Here is a 20,933-nt window from a genome sequence, read left to right as displayed (position 1 = left end):
TTTCTTCTTCTTATTCAATCTCTCTTTCGACATAGCTATCCTCGAATTGATTTCTTCGTCTTTAGTGATAACACCTCCCAAATACCCAAAGCTCCCTACTTGTTCATTCACTTCACCTCCCATAGAGATGCAGATCCTTTCACCTTCATCCCCAATTATCATACTCTTAATTTTTTTCTTATTTAATAACATTACATATTCCTAACATTTATTGTTAAGGGCTGCTAACATCTCAAGAATTTGTATTCACTCTGCCACTACAGCAACATCATCATCAAAATTATCATCATTTCCATTAGCAAACCTGGCACACTCCACTCTTTGGCCTCCATTGTTCACTCCCCTACTTCCATCAAAGCAGTCCGCCATTATCTCTTCCAAATATGTGTTAACTTGTGTTGGTCACAGGCAGCATACTTGTCTACCACCCATTCATATTCCAATCTCATCCATCAACCGACCTCCTATCCTTACTCGTGACTTTCCGACTGAGATACAGGTCTTTTATTAGTATTCTTTCCCTCCAATCATTCTCATGCTTTTCCAGAATTGCCATTAATTTGTACCATCAAAATTGAAAACTCCTCAAGCCATAAATAAGTTAGCACTACTTATCCCGCAATGAAAACAAAATTTTTGTAATAATGGGTTGTGGGAAAATAAATTCCAAGACAGTGACCAAAGCACAAACTCTCAACCAGAACTCCCTTCTGCGGTAGTTTGTGGGAATGTTACTTCCTCACCAGTGGCCAACTACAGATTCAAACCCAATTGGGATCATCCACAGTGTTAAAGGGACTCCACTAAGGATACCTGGGTTTATGAAACGACTATCAGGGACTGTTTACGGGAATAAATTCCATGCCAGGGAAAAACACAGAGCTAATACACTCACAGATTCAAAAAGGGCCACACAAATTGAGCAAAGTTAGCAAAAAACAGGGAAAGACGAGTGTGTGCGTCGGACACGCATATTTTTTCAGCCACAATGTAGCCCTCCTCAGCGAACTGAAGGAAAAAAGCCAATTGCAATAGAAAGTTGCAAGTGAATCAGGAAACAGACAAATTATCAATATATAAACCAAGCTAAAGAGGGGGGAAAAGCCAAAATTAGAGGAACCAATGACGGCAAAAGGGGGGAAATGAGGTGAATTTAAGAGGGGAGATTTAAGGGGGCATCAAAATCAAAGGAACCAAAGGAGGGAAAATGAAAGGAAGGGAGTTGATTTACAAGGGGTACAGTCAAAAAATAACAGAGAATTTGAAATACTTATTTTAAAATTAAGAAAAGGGATGAGTAAGGAATAGGTCCACTGTTGCTATTAATAACGTTCGTTTTTCATTTGTGGATAAGCGACTTAAATAAGAGTCAAGTAAATAATCGGTTGTTTGAGTAGAAGATTGTTTACTGAAGTTTCGTGTCCTTTTTTGAGTAAGGGTTGAGCAATGCTGGATTTTTCCAGTCTGTTACATTTTAAATGGGCCATGTATTCCTTGAATATCATCTCAATGTTTCTACGTGATCGTCCCATGCAGGAAATATTGCATGAGGAACAAGATGTTTGGTGACTTCCTGATTTATTGACTGTGTTGATCTTGTCTTTTGTAAAATTTGTTGTCTCTGGTGTAACTTTATGGAATTCGCATAATATATTGAAATGAAATTATTGAGTTGGTAATTCCACACACTTGATTTAAAAACACAACCCAGGTTGTTGAAACCTGGGTTGTGTTTGGTTGTGAAACGTTGAATGTCATTATCAGACATCATCATTGTCTTTCGTGTTCCCTAACCATGTTTAAGCTGATTATTTTTAATGAAAGAAACCTTTTCATGAACTGTTTTGAAGATGCTTTCTAGACCTTTAGTCAAATGAGGATGGCAAGGAAGTTTAATACAGTGTAGAGGCTCCTCTTGAATGTGGGTGGTGGAATTATTAATATGTGTCTCAAATGTATTATTTTTCAATACATTATTAATTGGAGACCCATTAAAGCCATTCTGTGTGGCGATGCATTTAATATTCTTTAACTCTTTCAAATGATTACGTTTATCAAGTGGGATGTTAGACTAGACTGTGGACTAGTGCAGGAAAAATGTGCGTTTGTTACTGTTGGGAACAAAGGAATCACGGTGAACATAGTCATCCATGCTTACCGTATACATCATAGGTGAGTTTGTTATTATCCCTGGTTAAAAGAAGATCGAGAAAAGAGAATTGATCACTAATTTCTATTTCATATGTGAATTTAATGGAAGGAAATAAATTATTTAAATCACAAAGGAATTGTTTGATATCATCTTTGTTAGTATCAAAAATGGCAAATATATCATACACATATCTTAAATAGACAGTTGGTAAGTAACTGAATTTACCGCTGAAAGTTTTTTCAAAATGGGTCATGAAAATATTGGCCAAGAGTGGGGATAGAGGGTTACCCATAGCAGTGACAGATTCCTGTTTGTAGAAATTGCCTTGAGCAACAAACAAATTTTGGTTCATCATAAGGTCGGTTAGTCGGATGTATTCGTCAATAAATTTGTCCTCAAGATTTATAACAATCAACCAATTCTTGAGTGAATCTATGGCAATGTCAGCTGGTACACTTGGGAATAAATTTGAAACATTGAAAGACCCCATAACTGCTCCTTCGCTAAATATATATGGTTTTTTGTTTCTCTTGCGCAGCTTAATTCAGCCACCCATTCTAGTCAGATGCTGTTTGCAGCTTCTCAACATGAATCAAGCCCTGCGTTCTGGGTTACTCTTAGCTTTGCTCCTCACCTTCGACCTTACCGGCAAGGGTGGCCCCACTGACAGAGAGCTTTTGCTACTGCTGGCATTGCTCTCAGGGTCATTGTAGCTACTGCCCCCCCCCCCCCCCAATCACCCACCAAGACAATATGGTGACCCACAGGAGGGAGGTAACCACCTTGCTGTCAAAGTTATGCCAAAATTGAAAGACACTTGGGAAGATATTTTATTCACAATAGTTAACAAAAGTGCATATCTTTAAATTACTAATAATAAGTTTCAATTGTATCATGGAATAATTATTATTAACTTTGACTGGAAACTTCAATACCACCTTCATCTTTCAACGTGACCAATCAGATGGGAAGTAGCAGATAGCAGTCGACAAGCAGGAAGAAAAAATGTTTGATTACGACCCTCAGTTGGTAGAAAATTTAGAGCCTTAAAAAATAACACCAAACGCTTCCCATAAACATTTAATTTCATATTCCTTCATTCATAGAAAGCCTTAAAGTCTAGCACCAAACAACATACCAACCTCCAGGATCAAACCAAAAGAAAGGAGGGCTTAACTTTATGGTTGATTGAGTAAAAGTCACTAGTGATTGCAATTGTGGAACAACGTAATTAAATATATTCTACTCTTTCAGGCTTCACTTCGTGGTAGTATTTCATATCCATGCTGAAAAGACTTTGTCCTTTTCCACAGATTTTTATTAAAAGTACAACACGTTTCACCAATTGGCGGCATCATTAGGTATAAATTTACTCAACAAACAGCGCGAGAATATATAAACTCAGGAAAGAGTGGGGTCGGGGGGGGAAGGAGGGCCTGAGAGGGGGTGGAGGCGATCTCGGACATTGAAGGCTTGGTTTTTCCCCTTTCCGGGCTAGTTTCTCGGAAAGGAAGGGGGAGGGGGACGGGAACAATAGCTCGTTATGAAGTGTCAACTTGGGGTTTGCTAAGTGCCTCCCTATCTCCATTTGCTCAAGAGCATGCATTTTTAATCCTTTAGGAAGTGTATGTTATATTTCTGGGACAAAATCACAGCAGTGATTTCCCAGCAGTGATACAGCAGTCCCAAAAATTTGATTTTGGTATTCTTATTTTTGTGACACCTCGTGTGTTCCTTGGCTCGTAACTTGACGTTTCTCCCTGTCCGACTGACATAAAAAGTGTGGCAATTATCACATTTCAGCTCATGAATACCTGATTTAAGAAGGCTATCCTGTGGGTCTTTACCATTGACTAGAAGTTAGGAGAGGGTTATGGGTGGGTAAAAGGCTGCTTTGAGTGACATGGGTAGGCAGTTAGAAATCCTACGATTTTTTTTTTTAATACTGCGGTGAGTCTCCTCCCCGTTGATCAATAGTTTATTCCAGTAGCAACATACATAGCTATACAACACTGCTATATGTTGATTGAGGGGATACCTGCTCATGCTTAAATTCCCCTTTTGTCTTCAATCGCCAAAGTTACTCGATGTGAGATTTTTAAACAGTTATTTACATAAACTCTCAAGTATCCAAGACATACATAATAATACATTTGGAATTACACACTTAACCATTCACAGAATACACAGAACATTAGAATTTAGGCACTTTGAGTACAATTAGTACCTATTTTCACAATAATCAGCACAAGTACAGAAACATACAACATAATATATACAGATAAAAATACTTTGTATGTATGATATATTTTGATTTTTCGCCTAGTTGTAGAGCACATTAAATAGGAAAATTTACACTTACAGTAAAATGTGTTAGATGTGTCTGCTTACATTGCTTAATTACCACTCATGTGACGAAATCAAATAGGAGTTTACAATTGGTCTTTAAGCAGAATAATACTATTTCGCGCAATTTAATTTTCTTCACCGCCATGTTATGCCATATTTCTAGTCTTGTTTTTTCATGACGGATACATTCTTCAATTCTGTGTTTGGCGGTGTCCTCTGTTAAGCAGATATCACATAGGTTAGCTCTCGATTTCCCAATTTTGTGAAGGTAATTTGAAAAATTTCCATGGCCTGATAGCATTTGGGTACATTTGTGTGAAAGGTTGATTTTCAGTTTTAATCTATCGCAAATAACAGGGAAAATGTCCTTTGTGTTTGAGCCTTTATCACTGTTATCCCATTCAGATTGCCACTGAATAATGGATTCTTCCCTCAGTCTCTTTTTTAAGACGTTTTTCCTTATATATTGATTTTCATCAAGTCAAGATTGAAGTGTGTAGCCCTTTGTCCAGATTGTTATTTGATCATAGCATTTCTTTCCAGGATCTTGTATTTCAAGGGTGGTAGCCCGCAAATTATACACAACGCATCAGTGCTGACCGTAGAGTAGCCCTTACATATTGATAACAGGCAGGGCCTTTGAGCTTCTCTTAGTTTACGGTTGATTCTACTTAGGTTGATCTTATGAACCCAAATATCGCAGCCATAGGTGGAGATTGGAATTGTTACTCCTTTGTAGATGGTTATTAAGGAGTCAGTGCCGAACTTAAACCTGCAGTATCTTCGAGCTGCCTGGAAAATTTTCTTTATTTTATTGGTGGTGTAGTTAATATGGGCTTGGTAGGACAATTTCTCGTCTGACATAATTCCGAGGTATTTAAATACGTGAGCCCTTTTTATATTTTTATTATAAATTTTCACAGTAGGGTTCCTAGCCATCTTGCTTCCGAAGATCATGTATTGGGTTTTAGCAGTCGACATCGTTAACTTGTTCTCAGTTGCCCATTTTTCAATTATATACATACATTCTGCAATCATGGGTTCCATTTTGGCTCTGGTGCTTGCTTCTATAGTCAGGGCCATGTCGTCTGCGAAGGCAATGAGCTCGCACCCAATAGGGAAGTCTCTTCTGAGTACCGGGTTGGTTATAAGATTCCAGAATAACAGACCAAGAACCGACCCCTGTGGACAGCCTCTTGTTAAAATCTTGCTTGTTTTTGTTGTTTGCGTGGAGTATCTGACCTCTCTATTATTAAAACAGCTGATCAGGAACTTTATTAGATTAGCTGGGATCCTTAGGGTCTTGAGCTCCAGTATAACTGCCAAGGCCACCAAACGGAATCGAATGCACCTTTGATGTCGATAAAGATGAAGATGGTATATTTGCTTTGATTGTCGATTAACCGTAAAAGATGGTGAATGGCATCCGATGTGCTTCTCCCTCTCCTAAATCCATATTGGTTAGGGTGGTAGAGCGTGTTGTTGAAATAAGCTTCAATTCTGCCCTTGATAGCTCTTTCAAATGTTTTGGCCAGATCCGGAAGCAGTGTGATTGGCCTGAATGAGGAAGGTTCAGATGGATCCTTTTCCTTAGATTTCAAGATGGTTCTGATTTTCAATGAGTCTGGGAAATAGGAAAACATGAGACAATTGTTAAAGATGTTTTAATGAATTTGACCAGGTTTCCGGCTAGTTTTTTTAATATGATCCCATGTATCTGGTCATGTCCAGGTGCCTTCTTGGGTTTGATTTGTTGGACCGCTAATGATATTTCGTCCTCGTTGAACGGTTCCATGTCTGGGGTGTCCGGCATGATTAGTGACTCCTCCCTAATAACAGATTGTTCGTAATTGTCAGCAGTATCGTCGGGCAATAAGGTGTTTAATGATATTTTAATTTTTTCCTCCGTAAGAGGGATGCTACCGTCCTCAAGGATAGACGTTCCAAGTATTGCGGGTAGTTTAACTTTTTCAGCAAATAGTTTGTAGACGAATCCCCAAGCATTGTTGCTAAGATTTCTTGAGCTAAGTGTTTCCCAAGATTTACGTTTGGATTCTTTGATCTTGAGCTTATATTCCTTTAACTTGGTTTTACATCTGCAACGAAAGATATTTTTAACCTGAGAGTTACACTTTTGGTAGTCTTTGCGAAGTTTGTTTATGACTTCTTTCATGCGTTCTAGTTTAGCGGTCCACCAAGGGTGTTGATTATCGAGCTTGATGTAAATCGGAATGTTTTCCATCATCGTGTCGTTAATGGCAGAAGTTAAGTTAGAAATCCGCTCATCGATGTGTTTTGAGTGGGGAATCCAAAGTAAATGTCTACCAATATGAACTAGTTTTTTTAAGAAGCTATCATTGAATTTTTCCCAATTCACGCTACCAAAGTTGAATCTTCTTTGTGGTGTCGATATCTTCTTGCCATCCTTAATTTTTATCAATAGTAGCCTATGACCACTTGTTATTACATCAGGCATGACCTTCCACTCATTAATCTTCCTAAGAAGTGGGGCACTTATTAAAGTTAGATCGATATTAGATGAGCCGTTTAGACTATAAAAAGTTTCCGGTTCGCCAGGTTGGTTTAGTATAAACAGGTTGGTCGAAGAGATTAGTTCTTCTAGGAGGTTTCCCCTAGTGTCAGATGTTGAATTAAACCAAGTTTCACTCTTGGCGTTAGATATTATATATTGTTTGTTCTTAAAATGATCTATTATTGAGCGAATTTGCGAAAGAAAAGGAATAATGTCATGGCTTGGCGGGAAGTAAGCACTGACTAAGATAAAGGATTCTAAGAGAGATCTCACTTCTGCAACAACGATATACTGATTCGTAAAGTTTGTAATTTCCAGAATATCAAGGTCTTCATTGAACACAATAATAGCTGCATATCTCCTATTTATTGACCTGGTGGGCACAATTCTCGTTTTAAGGCCCTGTCCTGGAATAATCCAATTACTGTTGGGTGTTTTGAACATATATGGTTCTTGAGCAAGGCAAAAGTCTAAATGAAGCTGCTCCTTTACTACTCTTAGTTTGTCTGTTGGCGTCTTTGCACCTTGTACATTGACTTGTGCTAATATAAGGCTATTGCTAGATGCCTCCATAGTCAATTGTCTCTATTAAGTTCCGCAGCCTTCTTTGATACATACCGCATTTAATATCTGACGCCTTATGGTTGCAGTCTTCGATCTTGGCTAATTTACAATTTGCACAGGTGGGTGTTCCTTCATTCTTCTTGCATTCCTTAGTAGTGTGCTCCTCGGAGCAACGGGCACACACAGAGTTTGCTGTATTGCAGTTCTTCGAAATGTGGCTGAACTTTTGGCATTTAAAGCACTGAGTGATTTTGATGTAATCACTTACTTTATGTGAGTCATAACCGATATAGACCCTTTTTAAGTTGTTCAAGGTTTTCCTAGTTTCACAGTCTACTTCAACGACACAATTTACTCTTGTACTTTCCCGTTTCCCAAACTTGAAGATTAGCTTAAGGTGGCACGTATCCAATAGGTCTTTTTGTTTCCTGATGCACTTCAGTATGTCGTCTTCAGTTTACGCCAGTAATACATATTCTTGGTTTGTTTTTACCCTCTCTGCGTATCTTCAGGATGTTCTGGTTAACACATTGATATTCTTTCAGTTTCAGTTCCTAATCATGATTTTCCGCCTCCAGTCTAACTCCCTTGTCCTTGATTTTCGTTAGTTTGGTGACTTTTATGCTGGTTATACTCGGGTCTATTAATTTCATATTTTCTTCCTTCGCATCTTCACTGGTTTCAATGCCCTTGTTGTCATCATAGGGGTAAATCATCACTGCCATCCTACGTTCTGTGGTGATTTTCTTACCACCTGGGAGCAGGACTTTGTCCGTGTTGTCCTTCCTCTGAATGGCAGCAATATCAGCAAACGACGGAGTGATGCATGGTTTGCTGCAGCTTGTCAACTTTTCCCGGACAATTTCCCTTATCATCTTGGCATTGCAACTTTGCCCTACGTTTGCTTCTAGTTTCCCGGTCATTCTTTGGTATCTGGACATGAAACTACGGAGTAAGTCGTCAAGTTTTTTAAGTTCGTCAAAGATTTCGCCCTTTCTGGACGAGGAAATCCTCTCATTACTAATAATTCATCGCGCGGTGTTGCTGAATTGGATATCAAGTGACGGAAGTTCTGTTTCCCCAAGTTTAGGTTGGACGAGTGAGAGGTCCTCCCCCGGAAAGTTTTCCGAAACCATATTGGATGTTTGATGAATACTAAGATTTCATGCGTTGTTTATTGCCTGGGCTCGCATAGAAAGCTGAGGTCACTTTTGAATTAGAGAGAGACTTAAATGAATCCTTAACTCGCTAAAGCACACGCAAGACATCGCACTAGACAATAATACCTAAACCATCACACGCAAAAAGGTCGGCACTTACAAAATTTAAGACAAAACAAACAGTAAGTTCAAGAAATATTGACCAATTTTATTTTTAACTGGTTGATGCAGGTGTTGAAGGATAATATGTGGACACTTAGAGACTCAATCTGATGGATGTATCTTCGATATTGCACGCTGTTCTAGAGAATTGGCGACTCCCAGACCATGAACACATGTTCCGGTTCACCTTTAAGTCGTCCAATCTTCAACTAATTCACAAACATTTTAACCATACACATCAAAAATCACCGATTAATTTGGATAAGTGGATGTAGATATGAAATCTTTAGCCGTTCGGTTAGTATGGTCACTTCCGGACGGTGACCAAGTGTTCCGGTTCACCTTACGATCAACCAATCTTTATCAAATTCACAACCATTATTACTATTTACAACAAAAAAAACACTATGATAATTTGGTTTTGATACTATTAACCGTTCCGAAAATATGGCCACTACCGGTCCTTGACCTCGTGTTCCGGTTCACCTTAAGGTCATCCGGTCTCCACCAAATTGACAGCACATGTTACTTTTCACAACACTATTCGCTCCTTTTCAGCTATCACAACTCGTCTGTTGATGGATAAAAGATGCGGGTACACAACGATGAGGTAACACTTTGGACCACTTGACTAAAAACCGAGAGAACGTATTTTCAAAAAGAAACTAATTCTTTCGGCTACGCTCAGGTCAGCCATTCGGAGCTTCTCGCAGGAACGTCTGTCTGCAACCTACGATATATGATATATCTCCCAAAAAAGGGATCAAGCACCATCTAAAATCTTTAGATACTGAGGACTGTATGGAGGAAATACTATTTATGGCCAATGATTTTTGTTTTTTCCAAAATAATTTATAAACTAGCTTAGGGTTTTAACCATTGTTGGTAGCTACAATAGTGATTGCTCTGAGTTCGATATTGACGTTTTTGGGAGAAAGGGGGATAAGTAGGAAGCAGTGAATCATCGAGTGGAGGGCGACATGTTTGTGAGAAAAACAGTGGGCGGAATCATTAGGAATTATGTGGTCCGTATAAGTGGATTTCCAGTAAATTGCACACTTGTGTCTTTTTTTCCCTTATGGTAAGTGACATGTCGAGGAAGTTGATTGTGCCGTCGACGTCTTTTTCCATATAGAAGGAAATATTCGGATGGAGTTTGTTTAGGAAATTGAGGAAGGAGTCTAACTGGCGGTTGGTTCCTTTCCATTGGCATAGCATGCTGTCAACGTAACGTAACCAATAACCCACATTTTTTACATGCTGATTGTCAGCACTGAAGAGACTTTCTTCCAATGAATTGAGGAAGAGTTCGACTAGGAAGGGGGAAAGTCGGGAACCCATAGCTAGCCCATCCATTTGGCTATAAAGAATGTGGTTGAAACTAAAATAGTTTTGGTTTACTGTCATTTTGATGAGGGAGATCAATCCGTCTGCAATATTTTGGGCAATGGTGGAATCCTTGAGGAGTTCTTCCACCCTAAGCAAGGCTTCAGATATGGACACACAAGTCAATAAATTCTTAATGCCAAATGAGACTAGTCTTGATTTTTCCGGAAAATTAATTCCTTTCAATTTTTCGGCAAGCTCTGTTGAGACATAATTGAAGTAGTCGTAATTTAGGCAACCTAGCTTCCTATTTTGAATTTGCGCTAGAGATGCATTAATTTATTGAAATTAACGGAAGAAATTAATGCCTGAAGAAATAGTTTATTTACCAGAGTGACCTCTAAAAATCAGCCGGCATCTTATGGACCAGGGGGAATATGTGCACAACTTTCACCCCTAAGAGCAAACCCCACAGGACTTGCTGGAAAAATACTTACTATTTGGCATTTTTCCTTCATCAGGCATACAAGAAACTTATTGCCTTTATAACAAATTTTGTTAATGTCATTGTATTAAGTTGGTAGCATGCAATAAAGTTCTAATATTTTCTTGAAAGTACTTCCTAAAAAAATTCCCAAAGTAAATGTAACTGTACGTAATATTGCACTATTTTTCACTAAATCTCACATATGGTGCTGCAGTGAAACGTATACAACTTGGTCTAATGAGGATGTCACCCCGCTGCTAGTGTATGCATACAAGGAACAAAAAACAGGAATTATATAATTTGGATTTCTTCGATTTCAACAGCATAGTGCACCATGAGTTGTTGCCACAGTGTCAAACGATCAATGCCGAGTACCAATTACAAGCTCAATGCCATTAATTGTGAAGCAATACATATGAAAGCAATGCCCGTATCTGTGGCAAAATAATTCAAGGCTTTTGCATCACCACGACATAATGCACCTGCTCAATGCTTGTCCTTGGTGAATCTGTGGCCAAAACTGCAATATGGTAATGATGTCCCCAGCCTCCATATTCCCCAGACATGGACCCATAGTGTCACTTTATTCTATTCCCAAATTTAAAGAGAACCTCAAAGGGCCATTGTCGTTGTACATACAAATATGAGATTAAAATCGCATTGCTGAGAGAGCTACGAGCTATACCAGGGATTGAGTTCCACGAGTGTTCATAGGATTGGAAAAAGCACAGGCAGAAGTGTATAATATCTATTTGGGAACTACTACACAAAGGGGATAACATTGAAATAGACGAATAAATGAAATTCTTTCCAAGGAACTTTAATTCCCATTATTTATTGTACACACGTCATACATTGTACCTTTCCCAAAAAAGCGGAGTCTAGGAAAATTCAAACAAAAGTTGTATGAGAGTGTCATAAAGACATAGACAAAGGTTGCTTCTAACACAAGTTTCTATGATATCAAAATAAAATAATATCATAAATCGGAAATGGAAGCAGTTATAGCAAATGACAAACGAGCAGTTTCTATGCAATCATATGAAAAACTGGATGAGTAACAACCCGCTCGACACATTTCAAATATATTCGTAGGGGATGTAATTTGTTTGCTTAATTGAATCAAATTGTAGAATAAAATTTTCTTATTGAAATTTTATGCTCGTGTGGGTTTGACTGTAGATGCAGTTGCTTCCGTGCCATTTCAAGTTTTGCCATGGCCTCAAAATATTGCTACGGTTATTCTTGAGAATCAGAGTCATAATTCATCAAATAGGTATAAGTTTCTCTTGTAGCCCACATGGACAAAGCAATTGCTCACCATCATTGTCATCTGTTAGGCACACATTTTTTAAGAATAACCTTGCATTTTTCCCCCACCACTCTCCGTTTGACCAATTAGATACCTAGCACAGTTTATTTTTTTAAATATTTCTACTTCCTCGTTGTGTCTACATACTTCCATTTCCTTCTCCAGCCTAACTTAATCATCTAATAAGTAATCCATGTTTTCCTTTTCCTTTCCCAATTTACTGTTTCTATCGTTTGCCACTTTATACATAGAGAGGCATTTGATAGAGTGAATTGGTAAAAACTAATGAGAATATTGCTGAAAATATGAATATAGTAATTGGGGGGACAGGAGGCTAATCCGCAACCTGTACATATCTCAGACTGTTCAGAGGTATGGAAAGAATTGGAGGTAGGAATGAGTGTCGTTGAGGAATTCGTAAAATCTGTTAGGTTCGCTGATGACCAAGCTTTAGTTTGACAGTCAGCCAAGGGGTTGCAAGCATTACTGTGTGTATTGGAAATTCAGTCCGATAGATATGGGATGAGAATCAATGTAAATGATACAAGTTTATGTATTTCTCCAGTAAGAGAAATGCTCAGTAATATGTTGAAACAGGAGAGCAACAATTACAGCAGTTGGAACAGTTTTCCTTTCATGGAAGTGTTTTGAACCAAGATGATAGAAGTGGTGAAGATATCAGGAGAAGGACTGCATGCAGCTGAAGAACCTTTAATAAGTGGGGGGCGGGGGAGTTTCTGACAGAATTACTGAGTAAAGATGTTATGAAAAGACTCGATGAAGAATTCTTCAAGCCACCGCCGCGAAAATCTACGCAGCCATATACTTTTGTATTGGATTTGGTATGGAATCCTGGGGATTATTGGGTGTGGATGCCAAAGCATGGCCAATGAAGCAAGGTGATAGATATGAATTGGAGGTTTTCAAGATGTTGGTGTGGAGAAGGATAGAAGAGGTAAAATGGACCAAAAGGAAAGCAAACAGGAAGTGGCAGGTGCGTGGTGGGACAGAAGAGGTGATCGTTGTGAGGAATCCCCTTAACTTCTTTAAGAGCTGCGCCGTTCCGGATTCGAGGACACGCGAAAAGAAGGTCTCCCAATGATAACATATGATGCGATAGAAACGTGAATAGTAAATTCTGAATTCTGTGGCGCCACGGAGGGAGAATGAGGCACTTCTATAAACAATCCCGGATGCCACGCGCGACGTACTCATGCCTTGCCTGTCTAGGGCCAGTGGGAATTTTTTCCACTCCACATCTGCGCACCCACTGCTTTTTCTCTTTTGTCAAGGTCGGCGGCGTCTAGCTATTTTCGCCTCTAGGCGAGCAGTGTGGCCACGCTTTTAGAACGGCGCGAGCCGAGCGCAACATCTAGCACGGGTAGAATATGGGAGGCCAGCCGCTCCCCACCCTCTCCGAATGCGGCCCGTGTGACGGGTCGTCTCGGACGCCACAACCGGGGTTATGTCGAATCGCGCAACCCGAGTGAGACCATCGGGACACTTGACGGAGCCGCTCAAAGAATGTCGAAGGGAGGGAGGAGGCATTTGGGGAGAGAAGCCGCCCGTGACGGGGACATCGCCATCGGCAATGCGTCGCCGCTGAGGGCCGCTGGGCATGGCAACGGTCACGGATTTAAACAACCTAGCCAATATTCAAATGTGGAAGTTTTGAATCAGTGGCTTAGGATATTTATTAATACTCTATAGTGCACACTCATAAGATGGAGTAAAAAACAAATTTTACCCGAAAATGGTGAAAGGATTCAAACATGACTGAAATCGAAAGTAGCCTGACCACGAATTACCACGCTAATTTGCAGCGAAACAAATTTTTCGCTAAATATAATGGATTATAATAATTAATTTCACGTCTACGTAGTTATTTTTTATCATAACGTCCTTTTGTTTTAATTTCGTTCATCATATTATGTACCATATAATTTTTAATATACCTCTTTACATGAAATTATATATTATATATATATATATATATATATATATATATATATATATATATATATATATATATATATATATATATATATACATATTTTTTTTTTTTTTTTTTTAAAGGTAATCTACCGGTTAAGGTAGGTTTTTGGATGGACACAACTACCAAACAAACATTTTATTATTCCTAACAAAACAAAAAATCCATCATCCGACTCTATATCAGGTCCCTCTTCATATCTGAATACTTTCTTCCTCCCTTCATCCCGTCCAACATCACTATCCTGCTCCTTTCTCGTTTGCCTAACATTCTCCCCTCTATCACAGTCTTCAACATCCCATTGCCGGTCAATACGCCCTTCATCCACTTTTCCTGCCTCCATAGGATTTCTCCCAGCAAACCCCTCTCTTCGCCCACCATACCAAGTACTTCCTCATTTGTTTTCTTCTCTGTCCATTTCACCTTCTCCATTCTTCTCCACACCCACATTTCAAAAGGCTCCAGTCAACGTCTATCCCCCTGCTTCATTGACCACGTTTCCGCGCCATACATAGCTACGCTCGATGTAAAAACTTTTTACGAGTCTTTTCTTAACATCCTTACTCAACGTCCCTGTCATCAATTGCCTCCTCCTTGTGAAAGCCTCTTTGCCTAGCGCAATTCTTCTCCTTACGTCCTTACTACTTTGACCGCCTTGGTCCAAAACACTTCCGAGATACGTACACTGTTCTACCTGCTATGGTTTATGCCCTCCTATTTAAATGTTTAGCTTAGCCTTCTTTCCTAGAAAATCGCATAACCTTCGTTTTATTAACATTGATTCTCATGCCATACTTGTCGCACTGAATTACCAATTCACTCAGCAATGCTTGCAACCCCTTGGCTGAGTGACAAACTAAAGCTTGGTCATCAGCAAGCTTAACTGATTTTACGAATTCCCCGCCCACTTTCATTCCTACCTCCAGTTCTTCCCATGCCTCTTTGATCATTTCCTCTGCATACAGGTTGAACAGCAACGGTGATAATGGGCAACCCTGCCTTACACCCCTTCCTAACACTGCCCATCCTGACTCCCCGTTCCCCACCCGCACCTGAGCAGTCTGAGACATGTACAGGTTGCGGATTAGCCTCCTTTCCCTCCAATCTATTCCTATTTTCTGCAATATACTCATTAGTTTTTCCCAATTCACTCTATAAAACGCTTTTTCGAAATCTACGAAACAGGCAAATACCTCCTGGTTGTGTTCCATATTCCTCTCGATTAATAATCTCATTACTGCAATGGCATAACGCGTACCTCTCCCCTTCCTAAACCCAAACTGATCATCCCCTAAGGAATCATTTGCCCTACTCTCTATCCTTTTGTTTATGATCCTGAAAACAACTTTAGCTGCGTGGGATATCAAACTTATTGTCCTGTAGTCCTCACATGAGGTAGCCTTTACCTTTTTCGGAATAGGAAATAAACCGATCTCACAAAGTCTTCCAGCCAGTTTCCTTCCTCATAGATACTACGAATCAGCCCATGTAGCCTCTTCCTCCCACATTTTCCTAAACATTTCAATAGTTCCATAATAGGAATGTTATCCACCCACACGGCCTTATTTAGTTTATTATCTCCATTAATGCCCTTTCTATCTCATCGTCGAGTATGCCTGGACCTAAACTATCTTCCTGTACGTCATGTCCCTTTTCTATGTCTAACTTTGTTGGTCTAAGTTCTTTACTATACAGTCCTTCTACATATTCCTTCCATCTCTCTTGGATCTTTCCTGCGTCAACTATTACCTTACCCGCCTTATCTGTTACTGTTAGCATAGATCTACCTTTATTACTTCCCAATAAAGATTTAACTTTGCTATACAGCTCACCAATTTCACCCTTCCTCTGCAGGCTTCCCATATCCTCGCACTGCGTCTTCCACCGTGCTTCTTTTGCTTTATTTGTTGCCCGCCTCAATTTATTACTTAACTCTTTTTACTTCATTTTGCCTAACTCTATATTTACATTCTTCCAGTTTCTCCGCTCATCCATCTTTGTAATCATCTCATTCGTGATCCATGGTTTCCTAGTCCTTTTAGCGTTAACGATTCCAACAGTGTCTTTCGCGGCGCTCGATAACCCTTTCTTGATACTTTCCCATTTTTCTTCGATAGTACTTTCTTAGATAGATAGCTCTTTCCCATCATCCATGATTTCCTCTACCGCCTGTTAGTACTCCTTCCTTGCAAACCATTTAATGCTTCTACATTCCATTTTCTAACTCGCCGCCCCTGCCTTATATTTCTGAAGCGGACGCTACATTTCATTGCAACTAAATTGTGGTCAGAGTTCGCTTCCGCTCCCGGGAAGCCGTGCGAATTTATCACACTGTTCCTAAACCTGTGCCTAACCATAATATAATCTAGCTGATACCTCTCTAAGTCGCCTGGCATTTTCCATGTATACCTGCGTCTTTAGTGGTGTCTAAACCAAGTGTTGGTGATGACTAGCCCCCGTCTCCAGCAGAACTCAACTGCTTTCTCCCCGCGGTCATTCCTCGTACCTAAACCGTAGTCCCCCACCTCATCACCATCTCTTCCTTCGCCTACCGTCGCATTCCAATACCCCATCACTATCAAATGTTTCCCTGCGGGAGCACACGCGATTATGTCCTCTAACTAATCGTATATCCTATCGACCTCTTCTTCCTTATGGTTGCTCGTTGGCATGTATACCTGAATAATGACCAAGTTCGTCGGTTCTGCTTTCATCTCTAGTAGTAATAAACTATGGCTCGCAGGAAAAAATTAGCTCAAACGAGGTCGTTATCGCCGAGACAGAGGCGTATTTTGGAGAGTTCGACAAATCCTACTTTTTGGAGGGGTTAAAAAAAATGGCCGGAACGTTGGGAGAATTGTATCTTCCTAAACGGGAACCACGTTGAAAAATGAAACAAATGTTTTTGAAAAAATGGTTTCTTCATTTCTAACACGGGTGCTTATTGAACCGCCCTCGTATGTCCTCTTAACTGATCAAACTTCCTATCGACTTCTTCCTGCTTAGGATTGCTTGATGGGATGTATACCTGAACGATGACCAAGTTCGTCGGTTCTGCTTTGATCTCTACAAGTAATATTCTATCCGTTGCTTGCTCTATGTTGACTACGCTTCTTCCTACCTCTTCATTTAATACTATGGAAACCCCTCGTTGGCTCTCGTCCCCGCCGCTGTATATTATTCTATACTTAACACTCCAGTAATTCCGGCTATCATTCCATATCACCTCGCATAGACGTAAAATATCTATTTTTCCCCTTTCCATCTCTCGCTTAATATTCTCCAGTTTCCCTGTCCTCATTGTCCTAACATTCCAAGTTCCTGTTCTAAATAATGTGGTCTTCTTCTCCTGCGTCTTCTGTCCTCCTGCTCTTGCCGGTTTTCCCTTGCAAGGGTTTCGTGGGATGACGACTGCGGAAGCTTTGCCTCCCTCGCTGCCGGGCACGACACACGGCCGATTGGGCCAAGCCCCGTAGTTGCCAGGACTCAAAATCTCTTTAGTGACCATAATACTTATCTAGGGAATGATAATTGAGGTGGTTTCCCGTTGCCTTCCTCAATATTGTTTTTAAAGTGACACCATCACTTACTGGCCGCCGACCGGTAGCTTAGTTAGAAGTTTAGTAGGTGATGGTAGAGTTCACCCAGTACTAAGCCCTGTACGGCGTGTGAAATTCCTTTCCCTGTGCCGGTTATGATTTCCCAGGAAGATCTGGTACCCGAAAAATCACATAGTTTGGGTGAAGCTGCAGGTGCCCAGAGTGCCTTGCCCGGGAATCGAACCCGGGACTCTCCTGTCAGCAGTCGAACGCTCTACCCACTGGACTACCACGACCCACACAACTATATATATAGTATTTTTTTTTGCCAAAACCATTTTTAGCTACCCATTCCCCGAGACAATTCTGAAATCGGTTGGTAAGATAGTGAGCAGGCTGCCCGCAATAATGCCCCGACACTTCTAAAAACCATTAGAAATGGTGCCTTTTGTGCATCCCAATTTTTAATTTTGAGTATCAGACCAAAGAAAAGAAAGTTATGTTTCAGAAAATTGCATGAACATATGGACTAAAGCTACGTGTGCTGGCTGAAGGTCTGAATGCTTCGAGTACCCACGCGGCGGCTGCGAGCGGCGACGCTCCCAAGAAATGCGACGAATGTCGGATTTTTCAATTCAATTTTCATGAATGCTACAACCTATCAACCAGCGCGAATATCTCTGCGGAGACGAGCAGAGCTAGCTGAAAGCGATTTTGGTACATTTATTTAAAATTTCATGCTAAGATAATGTAATTTATTAAAAGAACTTCGCATGGTAAATAATTTAATTTACGATATTAAAACAGAAAGCTTTCGCGATCAAAAATTAACCTTAAGGTAATATTTACCTTAGGCCAATTCTTCATCAAGCGAGAAATTCAGTTAATTGACATAAATTAAGCCAAAATTAAAACTTTTTCGAGGCAGTTTCATCGCAATTTTAGCCATCTTCGAGGATATATGACCAAATTATAGTCCTGTGCACATCCCAATCGTATGCCGTCGTTGTGTAATTAAGAGTTTAAGTAATAGGTTCTTGGCCACTGAATGTGAAGTTAGCATTTGAATAATGGCCAGCTTTTTCAGGGAGCCGTGCGCGTCGGCCGTATGACGTAGGAGGGGAGAGGAGGAAATTGGAGGGGGAGGAGGGGGGGGTTAGAGACTCACGTCCTTTGTGATCTTGCCGCGACCGTCCAGGTCGTAGAGGGTGAAGGAGAACTCCTTCCGGTGGCGGCGGCCCGCTCGCTGCGATGACCCGCAGCCGCCGATGACCCTGGCGCCATCCATCGACACGTCGCACTCGAATCCCTGGAAGAACACACACGCGAGAAAGGTCTCTCAGTGAAGGAGGTGACGGACGACTACAAACCAAAATGCCCACAGTTCTGGCAAACAAGAGGGGGGATCGCGTCGTGAGGGGGGATGCCGCCTTCCTCGACGGCAATCCGCGACGCCGGAGCCTTTAGGCATGGCCAAGAACTCCAATGGATTCCATTGTTTATGGCTCAATTTTGTGGAAGTTCTTGTTCATTAAATGAAGAACATAATGTATTTTTCCACTGCCCTTCACTTTGGCACCACTAGTTTCAACGCCAAGGCGTCATCATCAGGTACCAATTAGTCAAGTTGCGGTCCATTCTTGTGGGGGAAGGGGTGGACGAGAGAGGGGGAGGGATGGAGAGGGGGGACCTCTTCACTAGGGAAAAATTTCTGATAGCTTTTTACAATACGAAAAACTTAAAATCATTCATGAATACTACGAAAGACGAAGTGAAAAAACAAAATAAAAGTGGCATTTATAAGGTAACTTGTAAGGACCGTAGTGTTATATATATATATATATATATATATATATATATATATATATATATATATATATATAGGCCAAACGGGGAGATCATTAAAAACACGAGCGGGGGAACATGAACACAGTTATAGGAAAGGTGACCTCACGCAATCTCACTTTGCCAAGCACCTGTGGGAAGAAAATCACGGGAGCTATTTTAACCCGGAACTGATCCAGCAAATGGTCAAAGGAAGGAGAGCGGGAAATGCTGGAAACCAGGAAGAATTTGAAAAAGTGTCATTTGGTCAATGAATTATTGTTTGAATACCTCTCCCAAGTCCTGGAAGCATCCCCTTCCTTGACGGAAAGACCAAATGACCCCTTCCCCCCCACTTTGAACCCACCAATCCCCTTTCCTGATGCTTAACAACCCCCTCCCTCTTCCCATCAACACCGATCACAACAACCCCTCTCCTTCCCTCCCTCTCTCCTTCACCCCTCCTCTCCCTCATGAATGGAATATTAATGGATCGCAACTTGACTAATTGGTACCTGATGATGACGCCTAAGCGTTGAAACTTGCAGAACCAAAGTAAAGAACAGAGGAAAAATACAGGGTTCGTCCGGAAAATAAGTGTACTGAGCTCAGGAAAAAAAATGTATTACACTTTTACATATCTTAAGCTAATATTCCTCAAAATAGGACCCTTGTGAGTCGATACACTTGTTCCAGCGGCGTTCCCATTCCTGGAACGCTCCCGCGAAGGCATCATCGGGAACCTCTCGAAGACACGTCGTCACGGCCTCTTTGACGGCGTCCAAAGTCCCGTATCGCGTTCCTTTCAAACTCCTCTTTATCTTCGGGAACAGAAAGAAGTCCGGTGGTGCCAAGTCCGGGCTGTAGGGCGGGTGCGGCAGCGTTGCCACGCCGTGCTTGGCCAAGAAGTCCGACACGACAAGCGCGGTGTGAGACGGCGCATTGTCGTGATGCAGCCGCCAGATGTTTTTGATCGCTCGCCAGATGTTTTTAATCTCGTGCACTATTGTTTTTGGCACATTACACTGCTCTGCTATCATCCGAACACTAAGACGACGATCAGAGTTCAGTACATCGCGAACTTTTCGCACATTTTCGTCGGTGAGTGTCGTTGATGGGCGTCCAGGCCGTGGTTCGTCGTCGACCTCTTCTCTGCCCTCCACGAACATCTTGTGCCACCGAAAGATCATAGTAGTAGTAGTTTTGAGGGGAGGCGACCGACAGCTAAGGTCATTTGCGCCATAGGGTAAGGACAGGAAAGGATGAAGGGTGGAGAGAAACCCGGCGTCGGCATTAGCCTACTCTTTACGAAAGGCGCCAAGGGGTCCGCGGCTTAACGTCCCATCCGACGGACGGCGTACTCACTCAAAGTGCCCTCCACAAAGCCCCTCAAGTAGGGATCGAGATACCACTGAAAAATATTCAACACCGCCGGGATTTGAACCCGCGCCCTCAGGGTGGGAAGCCAGTACGTTAGCCCCCGCACCATCTCGATCCCCCGAAAGATCATGTTTCTGGACATGGCTGACTCC

At 41.0% G+C, this 20,933-nt stretch overlaps 1 protein-coding gene across 1 annotated transcript in view; it reads right to left on the bottom strand.

Moving 5' to 3' along the window:
• Nucleotides 1–20,933, bottom strand: part of nkd (naked cuticle) — a 102,056-nt gene that overhangs the window by 9,433 nt on the left and 71,690 nt on the right. The window contains exon 3 of the mRNA XM_071589389.1: nt 18,746–18,886. Within this exon, the coding sequence (XP_071445490.1) occupies nt 18,746–18,886 (141 nt within the window). The remainder of the gene's footprint in view (nt 1–18,745; nt 18,887–20,933) is intronic.

This window comes from Hetaerina americana, unplaced genomic scaffold (genome assembly GCF_022747635.1).
Source record: "Hetaerina americana unplaced genomic scaffold, ioHetAmer1.1.p SCAF_37, whole genome shotgun sequence".
NCBI classification, from domain to species: Eukaryota; Metazoa; Arthropoda; class Insecta; order Odonata; family Calopterygidae; genus Hetaerina; species Hetaerina americana.
This window is presented reverse-complemented; position numbering and strand designations above follow the sequence as displayed.